The 14,728-nt window shown below is 48.4% G+C and overlaps 2 protein-coding genes across 2 annotated transcripts; both read right to left on the reverse strand.

Annotated features, from left to right (window-relative positions):
• On the reverse strand, positions 1–959 carry LOC102462857 (olfactory receptor 51G2-like). The gene has a single exon (XM_025189378.3). It carries the CDS (start codon positions 957–959, stop codon positions 27–29), a length of 933 nt encoding a protein of 310 aa, XP_025045163.3. The 3' UTR covers positions 1–26.
• Positions 960–11,777: 10,818 nt separating this feature from the next.
• LOC102462620 (olfactory receptor 51G2-like) lies at positions 11,778–12,727 on the reverse strand. The gene has a single exon (XM_089779838.1). The coding sequence runs from the start codon at positions 12,714–12,716 to the stop codon at positions 11,778–11,780; it is 939 nt and encodes a 312-aa protein (XP_089635964.1). The 5' UTR covers positions 12,717–12,727.
• Between the last annotated feature and the right edge of the window lie 2,001 nt (positions 12,728–14,728).

Raw genomic sequence — 14,728 nt, forward strand, 5'->3', positions numbered from 1 at the left:
CTGGATCCCTATGTTCAAATGACCCTTCACTTGACGAACACCCTGATGATCCTCACACGCAGCTGTTTGCTTTTCACGCTGTACACGATTGGGTTCATCAGGGGTGGCACCAGAAGGTAGACATAGCCTAGGTAAATCTGAAGCAAGAAAGTGTGCTTCCCGAATCTGTGTATCACAGTCAGGCCGATCATTGGTATGTAGAAGAGCAGGACAGCGCAGAGGTGGGAGACGCAGGTGTTCAGGGCCCTGAGGCTCTCTCTTCGGGACGCGATGCTCAGCACCGTTTTGAAGATCATCACATAAGAGAGGAGGATGAGCAAAGAGTCCAACCCCACCGTGGAGAGTATCACGAAGAAGCCATAAATGCTGTTGACGGAGATGTCCGCACAAGCCAGCTTCATGACATCCTGGTGCACGCAGTAGGAATGGGAGAGGACATTGACTCCACAGTATGGGAACCGTTTGAGGAGAAAGGGCACTGGAAATGCCACAAACAGACCTCTTAGCACAAACACCAGCCCCATCTTGGCTATTCGCGGCAGGGTTAGGATGGAAGCGTATCTCAGTGGGTCACGGATTGCAATGAAGCGGTCAAAGGCCATTAACAGGAGCACAGAAGACTCAATGATTGAAAGTGAATGGATGAAGAACAATTGGGCAAAACAAGCTTCAAGGCTGATCTCCCTAGAGTTAACCAAGAATATACCCAGTATTGTTGGTGCGGTGACTATTGATAGACCAAGGTCTGTGATGGCCAACATGGAAAGGAAAATGTACATGGGCTCATGGAGACTCAGGTCTGTTTTAATAATGTACAGAATAACTGCATTTCCCATCATTGAAACAGCATAAATAAGGCAGAAGGGGATGGAGATCCAGAGATGGATGTCTTCATGTCCAGATATCCCAGTGAGAAGGAACACAGCAGGTTTGAACTTGGTGTCATTGGAAGCTGCCATTAGGTACTGGGCAGGTCTGGGGAGTTTTGAATTTTCCTTCCTAAGAGGAAAAAGAATAGAAGACTAAGCAATATTTTACTAGGCATCATTTTTCTCTCAGAAAGTAGAGGGTAGTTATGACACGAGAACCCCAGTAGCACAAGGAAGATGAATATAAACCTCGTGGATTGACACATATGATAGGAAGTTAGGGACCATCAGACTGAGTGAGACCTGTAGTCCATGTAGCCCAATATCTAGTGGCTAGTACCTGGCCCTGTAGATGAAAAGAAAGAAGCCCTGCAACAGCCAATTTATGACTTGCTTCCAGGGAAAACTCCCCGTTTCCCGAGACCCACAAGTTAGACCTGTTTTGTAGTGTAAATTGGGACCATTTATAGACCTTCCAAGTGTTCTGAAGATATTCACTCCTGAAATTAGATTTTTTGGTTACTCATATAAACTTCCAGGACTCTTCTTGAGTCCCTGTAAGCTCTTGGCTGTATTGATATACTATGGCAGGGAGTTCCACAGCCTACTTGCCACTGTGTGATCTGACAAGTTTGAAATTCCAAATTCACATTTATAATGATGTTTGTTACATTATGTATTTATGTTTTATACGTTCACCACTCCTGTGAGTACAAAGTATGCCCCAGCCTCTCGGCAGTACATGCAAATTGTTAGGTGCAGGTTGTGCATTCAACAAAATTGTGCTCAAGAGGCATCAATTAAGATTTGCATATGTACATTCTATGAGAACAGGGCTCTATTAACTTTCCCTTGCTGAATGCTCCGACTAATACACTCTGCCCTCCCTCCCACGCGACTCCCCCCAAAAATCCCTAAAAGAGAAATTGAAGTGCTTTTCTGGTCAGTATTCACTAAATCTGGAGCTGCTACTCTTCACCCTCACAGGACCTGCATTCTCTGCCCATGCAAGGAGCTGCAGAATTCTGTCATGTTAACTAGCTAATACAGGCAGTTACCTCAGTTGGGCAGAAAATGGGATGGCATCAAGAACGGGTGAATAGTGCAAACACTAAAATTGCACGAGGATCCAGTTGAGTATGGAAATTTTACCCATGCATATACAATAGGCGATGGATGTAAATTGCATACAACCACTTTAATATTCCAGATCTCAACTTTTAGTCTTGGGGCGATTCTTAACTATTACTAAGGCTCCAAGAACAAGTGCAGAATTGCCCCAGGACTAAGCTCTACTCTTTTCTGAAACACAGATCAGAGAATCTGCACCCTCAAGATTTGGGGGGAATTTTATCGGAATTCCTGAATGCATGACCCCATAGCGATGGCTTCAGCTCAGTTATTAAAAAGGACACTATCACACAACTAATATGAACAGAGATTTCATAGCACAGAATCATTGGAAGCAGTATTTGGAGCACATCTGAAGAACTTTCTGAACTGAAATCCTTTAAGCAGTAATATTACCTTGGCTCCATTATTTGGAGAGTCCAACAATTCTGCTTCTGGCTGCTGATATGCATGAGTATATCCAATAGGCAGAACCAAATCTGGGATCTCTGGAGCTTAGTACATGAGTCTCTGCAACTTGAGCTATAAAGCTAGTTGGCTCTTAGCTAAGTACATAGAACACACTCATTCTTTCCCTCTAAAAGGGTGCATCTATACTGAACCTGGAGCTCAAAACGAGCAATGCAATTTGAGTTACACAAGTTGTTTAGCGTATTTCGAGTTAATTTCGAAATAGCTTATTTTGAAGTTTGAGATTGTCAATGCAACACTGTTTTCGAAATAAATCCCTATTCCGAAACATCCCTTACTCCTCATGGAGACTGTTATATTTCGAAATAATGAGCACACACAAAAGATGCAGAATAGCTATTTCAGAATACCTCTGATAACCCAAAATAGTGCTGCAGTGTAGACATAGTCCTAAGCTATGTCTAGACTGTATTCTAAAACTAAAAAAAGATATGCAATTTGTGCTACGCAAATTGCATATCTTTTTTTGATTTCATTTCGAAAGAGGCTATTTCAAAATTTGGCATGTCTACATGGCACCAAATTTCAAAAGAAAGTGCTCTTTCGAGCCATCCCTTATTTCTCGTAGAATGGAGTTCACTGAGATGGCGAAAGAGCACGTCCGTTTTTTTCAAAAAACTGTTTGAAATAGCAGACATGTTCCTTGGACATAGTGTTGCTATTTTAGGATACTTTTGGTATCCCAAATTAGCAATGCAGTCTAGACATACCGCTAATAGCCTAAGTGCCACTAAATAGCACAGTATATCACACAGAGAAGTTGTGTGGTTTACACATGCATGACATCAAAGTTTGGCTTGTAATATTTCTGCCAGGATGAAAAGTTTTGGCATAAGATTTCACATCTCTACATAAGTACACACATCAACCCAGTTTTTCCCTCTCTTGTCTACTTTCAGAGCTGATTTCCCAGATCAGAGTGAGATCTTGGCCTGAGACAGAATTTTGATTATGACTAATATGTATGAAGAACAAAAGGCAAAGAAGCCTTGTGCATTTCTCCCAACCAGAAGGGACTTTTAGTACAGTGAGGGTATGTCTACACTAGCTCGTTAATTCGAGCTAGGTAGGCAAATCAGGCAACCAGAGTTGCAAATGAAGCCTGGGATTTAAATATCCCGGGCTTTATTTGCATGTTCCCATCCGGCCGCCATTTTAAAATCCCCCTTAGTTCAAACGAACTGCCCACGGCTACACAAAGCAGTTTAAAGTTAATCCGAACTAAGTCCTTAGTTAGGATTAACTGTTACTCCTCGTGGAATGAGGTGTAACAGTTAATCTGAACTAAGGATTTAGTTTGGATTAACTTTAAACTGCCGCATGTAGCTGTGGGCAGTTTTTCAAACTAAGGGGATTTAAAAATGGAGGCTGGACGGGAACATGCAAATAAAGCCCGGGATATTTAAATCCTGGGCTTCATTTGCAACTCCGGTTGCTTGATTTGCTTACCTAGCTCAAATTAATAAGATAGTGTAGACATGCCCTCAGACAAATAAGGGATGAAGCTAAAAGTATTATAGGGCAGAGGCATACTGTATTATGTGAGCACACATTTCTTGACTGCTTCCGCTTGTTATTTCAGAGCAAAGTCCAGCAAAGAGCTGGGGAGTGGCAAAGATGGATTGATAGGTTTCTGTAGATCTTGAGTAACCCACTGTAAAACAAAGGCAATGACCCCGACAGCCCAGCTGAGTCCTCTACCGCTGCACAGACCAGCTGCCAATGCAAACAGCCTGAAGCCTTCGCCCTGCACTTGGCATGTTACAGACAGTGAAACCTGCCAACGTACCCAGTTCCTGCTAGAAGGGAGCCGTAGCACCAGAGGTCTTCACCCTGAAGCACAAGGAGTCACCGGAGAGGTTGCACGGGCAGCAGGCAGTGTGTGTTCAGATAGGGAGGCAGCTGCCTTATGCAGCATGTTTGTACCTTCCCTTGGGGCCACTTGGCCATCAGGGATCCTCAGCTGCTTGGCTTCATGTGCACCAGCTTTAACCCCGTCACAGCCAATGGCAAACAGCATTGACAAATCACAAGGGATGTGCAGTGTTGCTATAGAATTAGCCTGCAGAACCAGCCCTGCAGAAGTCTCTACTCCTGGTACCAGGGGATGTGATCTATGGTTCCACTGTTTCTATGGTTCCATTTTGTGGTGCTTTTTTGTGGCGGTATGGCCTGGTACTCAGTACCGGCACCTCCAGATGCAGTACCAGAACCTCCAGCCAGAGCTCAACAACTTTTCCCCTGGAGTGCCAGCACTTTTTTTTTAAACAGAAAAAGCACCTGCTTAGGAGTGATGAAGGGTTAACACTGATTCTCTCTGAGTTGTGACCCTGCCAAATATATTTATTGTTATTTTTATTGTTGTTATTATTGTTGTTATGTCAGCCATTATAATATATATTAACGAGCCAATAGACCATCATAAGATGGAATTTTCGGGTCTCTCCTCCACGTCCGTCTCTCTCGCTCTCTCCTCCTCCTCCTACTGCCTCCCCCTCTCGCTCCCTCAGCTCTCCTCTGCCTCCTGCCTCTCTCTCTCTGTCTCTCTCTTTCTCTTCTCCTCCCCCTCCTGCCTCTCACTTGGGGGACCGTGGAGCCCAAAAAGGAGCAAGCATCGCAAGCGGCTGTTCGGGCTCCACGCTCCCTGTGCTGCATGGGGAGTGTGGAGCCCAAACAGCCACTTGCTTCTGTGCGATGGCCCAGCTGAGCGGTGCAGAAGTCAGCTGAGCGCCACAACGGGAGGCGAAGGGGGGCAGGGCGGTGACATTTATAGCCGGGGGAGGGGTCTGGAGTCACAGTCACGCCACACCTCACCGCCCCACCCCCTTTTGCCTCCCACCATGGCACTCGGCTGACTTCTGCGCCGCTCAGCTGGGCTGCCGTGGGGGAGCAAGCGGAGCAAGAGGCCATTTGGGGTCCCCCATGGCGGCCCGGCTGAGCGGCGCAAAAGTCAGCCAAGTGCCATGGTGGGAGGTGAAGGGGGGCGGGGCAGTGACATACATGTAATTCTGCATTCAGATCTTGTGTTCAAATGAAAGAAAAATGAAAGGAATGCAATGAAGAGCCACCAAAATAACTGAAGGGCTGGAGAAAATTCCAGAGAGTAAGGAACTCGAATTGCTAAATCAGTGTAACTGAAGAGAAGGAAGACAAAGAGCTGACTTGATGGTCATGCAAAAGCTCCTTCAGAGGCACAAAATACTGGGTACAAATGGTCTCTTTAATCTATCTGGGAAATGAACAACAAAAAGCAACAGCCAGAAACTGAACCCAGACACATTGGCTACGTCTAGACTGGCATGATTTCCTGCAAATGCTTTTAATGGAAAAGTTTTTCTGTTAGAAGCATTTGCGGAAAAGAGCGTCTAGATTGGCACAGAGGCTTTTGCGCAAAAGCACTTTTTGCGGAAAAGTATCTGGGCCAATCTAGACGTGGTTTTGTGCAAGAAAGCCCCAATCACTATTTTCGCCATCGGGGCTTTTTTGCGCAAAACACTTTTTAGCTGTCTACACTAGCCCTCTTGTGCAAATACATTTGCGCAAGAGGGCTTTTTCCCGAACAGGAGCAGCATAGTATTCGCGCAAGAACACTGACAATCTTACATTAGATCGTCAGTGTACTTGCGCAAATTCAAGTGGCCAGTGTAGACAGCTGGCAAGTCTGGAAAAACTCGCCAGTCTAGACGCAGTCATTAAGTTTGGAAATGAGTATAGCATTTGGAAATGATGGTGGAATCTCACAAGAGGCCCAAATGAAGCCTAGATGCCATCCTGGAAGATAGATTTGAGATGAACAAATGTTAATCGTCTATGAAATAAAAGTCATTGGGCTCACTACTAGAGTAACTGGGGGTATGTCTACACTACAAAGTTAGTTCGAACTAACGGATGTTAGTTCAAACTAACTTTCATAGGCGCTACACTAGCGCTCCATTAGTTCGAATTTAATTTGAACTAACGGAACGCTTAGTTCGAACTAGGTAATCCTCATTCCACGAGGATTAAGCCTAGTTCGAACTTGATAGTTCGAATTAAGGGCTGTGTAGACCCTTAATTTGAACTAGTGGGAGGCTAGCCCTTCCCAGCCTGCCCTGGTGGCCACTCTGGCCAACACCAGGCAAACTCTACTGCCCCCCTCCCGGCCCCAGAGCCCTTAAAGGGCCACGGGCTGGCTACACAGTCAGCCTGGCATTGAATGCCTGGCGGGAGGGATTGAGGTGCCCCGTGTAGGGCTTCATCAGCCACAGCTGCAGTGGGTAGGCGGCATCCCCCACCAGGCACACGGGCATGTCCACGTCCCCGACCCTGATGTGGCGGTCGGGGAAGAAGGTCCCGGCCTGCAGCCGCTAGCACACGGAGGAGTTGCGGTACACCCAGGCATCATGTGCTTTGCCGGACCAGCCCACATTAATGTCCGTGAACTGTCCCCGGTGGTCACACACGGCCTGCAGGAGGATGGAGAAGTACCCCTTGCGGTTCACGTAATGGGACGCCTGGTGTTCCAGGGCATGGATGGGGATGTGCGTCCCGTCGATGCCCCCCCCCCCCGCAGTTGGGGAAGCCGAGGGCGCCGAATCCCTGGATGACGGCGTCCGGGTCGGCGAGGCGGACCACCCTGCGGAGCAGCACCCGGTTGATGTCCTTGACCACCTGCGGAGAGACACAGCACAGCGCCAATCAGTGGGGCGCCCAGGTGGCTGGGAGCGTTCGTGCCCTGGCAGTGCCCCGCGCCCCACTCCCGGAAGCAACCCTCCTGGCGGCGTGTAGTACGGCCGGGAAAGACTGACCCCTCTGGTGCGGGGTGCTTTCGCCTCCCCCCGCCCCCCCTTTGTCCCTGGGGCGGCCCATTCCTCCTTGCAGCCCCTCTCGCCCCCCGGCGCAGTGGCCGACGAGTGCCGTACCTGCATGAGCACCGCCCCGACGGTGGATCTCCCCACGCCGAACTGGTTCCCGACGGATCAGTAGCTGTCCGGCGTGGAGAGCTTCCAGAGGGCGATGGCCACCCGCTTCTGGAGGGGGATGGCGGGCCTCATGCGAGTGTCCCTTCTGCGCAGAGCAGGGGCGAGCCACTCGCAGGGCTCCAGGAAGGTGTCCCTCCTCATCCTGAAGTTCTGGGTCCACTGTCAGTCTTCCCAGCACTCCAGGACTATGCGGTCCCACCAGTTGCTGCTGGTGTCCAGACGCCAGACGCGGCGGGGCACGCCGGTGCCGGGGCGCTGCCGCGGCTGCTCCACGGCCCCCAGGGCAGCCAGGTGGAGAGGCAGGGGGCTGACGTGTACCAGGTGGTGCCAAGCAGCCTCGAGCCATTGGTGGCAGGTTTGCAGCAGCAAGTCCAGAAAGTGCACCAGAAGGTGCAGGGTGAGCTCTGGCTCCATGTTGCCACCTGCGGCAGCGTCCCCCATGGGAAGCACCGACACAGACGGGCACAGAGACCAACGCTTTGCTGTCCCTCGGCGAGGTTGGCAAGCAAGCGGAAAAGCTGAGAACCAGCTGTCCAGGGGGGTCCCTTTAAGCTCAAACCTCAGATAGTCTCAGACAGCAGCCACACAAAGCAACTACTGACCTGATGCCCTGCCGGAACCGGTTTCAGCTGCCCTTAAGTGCGCCCCTGCGTCCAATCAGTGTGGACGCGCTAGTTCGAATTAGCAAAACGCTAATTCGAACTAGTTTTTAGGTCTAGATGCGTTAGTTCGAATTAACATTGTAGTATAGACGTACCCTGGGAGAATTGTGCAGCCTGTAATATACAGCGGGTAACTAGAGGATTTAAAGTTCAATTCTGTCCTGAAATTCTAAGGCTGTATAAGAACATAAGAACTGCTCTGTTGGGTCAGACCAAAAGTCCATCTAGCCCACTGTCCTGTCTTCTGACAATTGCCAATCTCAGGTTCCCCAGAGGGAATGAACAGGACAGGCAATCATCAAGTGACGCACCCACTGTCGACAAATTCCCAGCTTCTGTCAAAAAGAGGCTAGGGACACAATCAACACCCAGCCCAGTAAATAGACTTTGATGGACCTATCCTCCATGAATGTATCTAAGGTTGCGTCTACACAGAAGAGTTATTTTGGAATGGGAAGGAGACCCTTGAAGAATTCCACAGGGATTTCAACTACTTATACTGCACCATCTGCCTTAGCCTGGACCAGGGCACACAAGAGAGCCACTTCCTTGACACTACAGTACAGTTACATGGCAGACACATTTCCACCACTTTATACCAACCATTACACTTACCTACATGCCTCCAAGACACATTTTCCAATCAACTGTTTACAACCAGGCCCTGAGATACAACCGGATTTGCTCCAAACCCACACACAGAAGCAAACACCTACAACCTATCCTAGAAAATGATGCCTCACTCTCGCAGGCCTTGAGTGCCAGGCCAATCACACCTCCATCATACTCATCCAGGAACCCATCCCTGTACTCATCCCTGGTGCCAACTCCGTCCTCACATGTATACAAGCGACATCCCAGGACTTAACCACATAAACCACCACATCAGAGGCTCACATAATGGCACAGCCACCAATGTGATCTATGCCATCAAGTGCCTGCAATGCCCCTGTGCCATGTATATTGGCCAAACTGGACAGTCTTTACAAAAAAGGATTAATGGGCATGCATCAGATATTCAAAAAGGCTAAGATATTAGGGAACATTTTAACTTCCCCAGGCACTCACTAATGGATCTCAAAGTTACCTCTGCCTTCCTCTCTCCCGCTGCCTGCAGCAGGGAGCCCAATCTGGTGCTCACACTTTGCTTCCCCCCCTGTGAGGTTGGAGCACCTGCCTGCTGGGATAGGGAGAAAACACTGAGCCTCCCTGCCAGATCTGGCTTGCAAGGAAGAAGTGGTGCCAGAAACAGCTCTGCATGCTTCCACTCCCCGTCCCCTGACTGGCTGGAATCCAGCCAATGGGAGCAGTGGGAGGCTGTGCCCGGGCACGGTGCCTGGGAGCGAAGGGTGGTACAAAGTCAGATAAGTCCCCTCTTCCCCTCATGCCCATACTCTGTAGCCCCATTCCTCTCATCCCCACATCTCCAGTCTGATCCTAAACCCTCTCCCCAGGCCAGACACTCTACCCCCTACCTGCTCCTGCACCATTCCTTGCTCCTGCACACTCCCCTCTACCCATACACCCTACTCCCAGCCTACTTCTGCACCTTCTCCCATGGACAGACATCCTACCCCAGATTACTCCTGTACCCTCCTCCCTAGCTAGACACTCTACCCCCTGCTACTGCTCCTTCACCCTCCCTTACTCTTTCACCATTCTCCCTGGCCAGAGACCACACTCCTAGCCTGCTCCTGCACCCTACCTCTCACTTAGACCTTGCACCTTCACCCCCTCCTGAACCCCACCTACTGCCCAGATCCTGCACCCCCATTCCTATCCCACTCACTGCAACCTGTCCTGCAAAATGAATGCTTCATTTTTGTCCCCACCCCAAAACCTGGGGGTGTTCCATAAAATCCACTAAGCTCAGAACCCCAGAAGAGTAAATCTGGCCAAAGAGAAGCCCTGAACCTCAATCCTCCCTGTCCCATCCCCCCCCCCCCGTATGGGGGATGGAGAACCAGGGAAGTGAGGTGTCTCAGTTGGGGGGTACCTCAGTGAGAGTTGGGGGGTTTTTGAAGGTTTTTTTTTTTTTTTTTGCTTCTCACTTGTGGTCCCTGACCGATTATTTTCTGTGGGTCAGTGGCCCCTGATACGAAATAGCACTGCCATTAATAAGAACAATGTTGAAATCGTTTGAGCTGGACATAAATTAACATTTAACATCGTTTAAAATGAAGTTCGATAAACTAAAATGCGAAAGTTAAAGTGCTTAATCGCTTTAATCATTTTGATTAATATTTCCCTTCTTACTGGCTAAATTAAACTGTTCTCCCTAGCTGCATCGCTAGCAAAATTGCTCAGGCTTAATTATGTAATTAACAGCAAGTTTCCATTAGCAACTGGTGGCTCACAGAGAGGTTTGCATTGATCGGAGTGGGCCTTGGGCCAAAAACTTTGAGAACCACTATTTTGGGAATGTGGGTTACACTTGCAATGACTTACTCCCAGATTGGAATACTGAAAACCAGAGCACCCTTTGTGTGGTCACATTAATTAAGTTTTCTACAGAACACAAAGTCTCCTCTTCCCCAGCCCTATCTGCCTCCTGGACTCAGGACCCCCACCGACCTGCTTGCTGGGGTCAGGATTAGTTCAGTCTTGCCACATTTCCTGCTCCTCCTTTTCCCCTGAGACCTCACCCCACAACATTTCTTCCCCCAGGCCACATCACCCTTCTCCTCCTATTCTCTGAGGTCCTGGTCCCCAGTAAGGCCAGAGACGGGATATTGTAAGAGCTTATCAGGGAAGCCAGCCTGCTGTGGGAAGCCCCAAACTCTCCACCTTCCCATGGTGGTGTGTTTTGGGAGGGGGTATGAACATGGGCTAAGGGCTGTTCATGAGCCCCCCCCCCCCCACCCAAAGTAGGTGGAAGATCATGACTCCCTGAGAAGCTCTTACCCTGGCCAGTGGGTCAGAGGGTGGGGATGGGGGGGGAAGGTCAGGAGCAAGGGGTGGGCCTCAGGGGAGAGAAATGGTGGGGGAAGCGCTATGAAGAGAATAGCAGAGGGGGTCCAGAGTGGATGGGGGTCCTGCTTTTGCCTTTTAAACATGGAATCACCCTATTCTAAATGGGCTGGGTTGGGAAAGGACCTAGAGGGGCCTCTGTGGGGGAGAAAGGGACCATGTCCCACCCTTTGCAATGCTGGAAAGCACAAATGGAGAGGCTGGGGAGGGAATCTGGGCTTGAGTTTCCCACCAGATTCCTGTGTGCCAGAACCACCCCTCCTTCTTTCTGCTCTCCCAGTGAGGAGCAGGCTCAGCGGGTGTGTTGTGTGCAGAAATATCAATGGGGCTCCCTGAACAGCTTGTCCTGGGTCTCCTGCATGGGAATCAACACACAAATCCCTTCTCAAGAGAGCTGTATTGAGAGAAATACAGAAGTCAGAGCAGCCACCAAGATGTCTTTTTATACACCATTAACCTAGCTATCCCCTGGCACTCCTTGAACACTGTCACTGTGTAAATGCTGGTGCCTCCCATCGTCAAAGATTCCACCCTCAAAACCACCCTGCCTATGGGTCCGGGCCTTAGAGCCCATCTGAGCCTCTCTCCGTGGAGTGGAGACCAGTAGCTCATATAATCTCAGCTGTTGGGGACAAGAATGGAAGAGGTGCATGTGGTTCATATTTTTCGTCTCCCTCATCACCACAACTGGATCCATTGGATGAGCTAACCCTTCACTTGACGAACACCCTGATGATCCTCATACGCAGGTGTTTGCATTTCACGCTGTACACGATCGGGTTCATCAGGTGTGGCACCAGCAGGTAGATGTATTCAAAGAGTAACTGAAGCCACTGAGATGAGCTACTCCCAAATCTGTGTATTGAAGACAGACCGAGCATTGGTATGTAGAAGAGCAGGACGGCACAGAAGTGGGAGACACAGGTGTTCAGGGCCCTGAGGCACTCTGTACGGGATGTGATACTCAGCACTGTTTTGAGGATCATCACATAAGAGAGGAGGATGAGCAAAGAGTCTAGCCCCACTGTGGAGAGTATTACGAAGAAGCCATAGATACTGTTGACTGTGATGTCCGCACAAGCTAGCTTCATGATGTCCTGGTGCATACAATAGGAATGGGAGAGGACATTGGCTCGACAGTATGGGAACCGTTTCAGGAGAAAGGGGAATGGGAATGCTACAGCCACCCCTCTTAACACACACACCAGTCCCATCTTGGCTATTCTCGGTGTGGTTAAGATGGAGGCGTATCTCAGTGGGTCACGTATTGCAATGAAGCGGTCAAAGGCCATCGACAGGAGCACAGAGGATTCAATGTATGAAAGTGAGTGGTTGAAGAACACCTGGGCCAAACAGGCATCAAAGTTGATCTCTCTAAAGTTAAACAAGAATACGCTCAGTGTTGTCGGCATGGTTGTCATTGATACACTAAGGTCTGTGAGGGCCAAAATGGAAAGGAATATGTACATGGGCTCATGGAGGCTTGGATCTGTTTTTATAATGAACAGAATACCTGTATTTCCCATTATCACAGTAGCATAAATAATGCACAAGGGGATAGCAATCCAGAGATGGATGTCTTCGTGACCTGCTATCCCCGTGAGAAGGAATGTTGCAGGATTGGATTTGCTGTTGTTGGCAGCTAACATCATGTACTTGGTAGATCCGAGGAGTTTTGAATTTTCCTTCCTGAAAGAAAAAAGAATAAAAGACTAGACAATATTTTACTAGACATCAATCTCGTCTCAGAAAGTATAGGGTAATTATAACATAAGAAACCCCAGTAGCTCAAGGAAAATGAGCAAAAACAATCTTGGATTTACATCTCTGATAGGAAGTTAGGGACTTTCAGATTGGGTGAGACGTGTAGTCCATGTAGCCCAGTATCCAGTGGCTAGTACTAGAACCTGCAGATGAATTAGTGGACACCCTGCAATAGGCAGCCATGAGATGAAGTGTTCCCAGGAAAGCTACCCCCTCCTAAGACCCAGAAATTAGACCTGTTTCAGGTTGCAAATCAGAACTGTTGATAGACGTTCCAAGACTGCAGAAAATCCTCACAACTGAAATCTGATTTTCTGGTGACCCATATTCAGCCCCTCTTTGAACCCCAGTAAGCTCTTGACCCTGTTGAAATATCGTATCTGGGATTTCCATGACCTACTTGAGCACTGTGTGAGATACCAATGATAACTCAAGCATACAATTGCTAGCTATCCATTTGTGAGAGTGGCCCATTTTATGAAGTCATGGAAAGTGAATGGAGAGAACTGTTATGTTAGGAGCAGCTGGATGATCCAGTTCTGTTGATTCTTTCCTCAGACCCTATGCTATCAACACTCCTAAATATCTTCCAGACACCACTGATTCCCCAAGGAAGCTACAGGATATCAATAATCCTCCTGAAAGCACCATCCTTGCAATCATGGATGGAGAAGCTCTTAACACCAACATTCCACATAATGATGGGTTATTAGCTGTTAGGAACGCTATCCCGAATGATGCCACAACACACCTGGTGACTGAACTCTGTGATTTTCTCCTCACCACAGCTATATCTGATTTAACACCCCACAAATAGTCTAGTAGCACCTTAACGACTACCAAAACATGTATATGGTATCATGAGCTTTCGTGGGCACAACCCACTTCTTCAGAGGACAGGAGTGTAGAAGTCCAAATCTGAGAATAAATAAGTGGGGGGAGGGAGGAGAAATGAAAAAAAAGGAGAAAAAAAGTGGGGGGAGGAAGAAAAAATAGAGACAGTGAGTAGATAAGCTTCAGAGGGGTAGCCAAGTTAGTCTATAACAGGAAAAACTAAAAAATAACCCAGTCTAGTAGAACCTTAAAGACTACTTAATGACAAGAGGCTGATAAGAACCGTTAACACTTTCATTGTTTGTTTGGTTGGTTAAGTCATATCTGATTTGGGGACAATTTATAACTTCAGGTCAGCAGCAAAACCATGGGCACCTGCATGGCCCCACAGTACTCCAACATCTTCATGGCTGATCTCGAACAACATTTCTTCAGCTCTGGTTCCCTAATGCCAGTCCTCTACTTATGCTACATTGATGACATCTTCATCATATGGACCCCTGGGAAGGAGACCCTTGAAGAATTCCACAGGGATTTCCACAACTTTTAGACCACCGTCAACCTTAGCCTGGACCACTCCACATAAGAGATCCACTTCCTTGACACTACAGTACAATTAAATGATGGCCACGCTACCACCACCGTGTATCGGAAACCTCCTGACCGTTATTCTTACCTACATGTCTCTAGCTTCCATCCAGGACATATAACGGGTTCAGTTTAGAGCCAGGCCCTACGATAGAATTGCATTTGCTCCAATCTCACAGAGACAAACGCCTATAGGATCTTTATCAGGTATCCTTCAAACTTAAATACACACCCGGGGAAGTGAAGAAAGAGGTTGACAGAGCCACACAGTACCCAGGAATCTGCATCTTCAGGACCAGCCCAACAAGGAAACCACTAGTTATCACCTACAGCCGCCAGTTTAACCTCCTTCATCGCATCATTGACAATCCACAGCCGATCTGCAGCCCAAGGCCCAGTGGGCTTCAGCAGCAGCCCTGGGAGTTACAAGTTATGGACGATAAAACAGTCTGCGTGAACTTCCTGGTTCCTGGCAGGA

The sequence above is a fragment of the Pelodiscus sinensis genome, chromosome 1 (genome assembly GCF_052426305.1).
Source record: "Pelodiscus sinensis isolate ZL-2025 chromosome 1, ASM5242630v1, whole genome shotgun sequence".
In the NCBI taxonomy this organism is placed as follows: domain Eukaryota; kingdom Metazoa; phylum Chordata; order Testudines; family Trionychidae; genus Pelodiscus; species Pelodiscus sinensis.

Excerpts from the sequence above, each read along its gene's own strand:
- LOC102462620 (XM_089779838.1), bottom strand. The coding sequence starts at position 12,716 with ATGATGTTAGCTGCCAACAACAGCAAATCCAATCCTGCAACATTCCTT.
- LOC102462857 (XM_025189378.3), bottom strand. The coding sequence starts at position 959 with ATGGCAGCTTCCAATGACACCAAGTTCAAACCTGCTGTGTTCCTTCTC.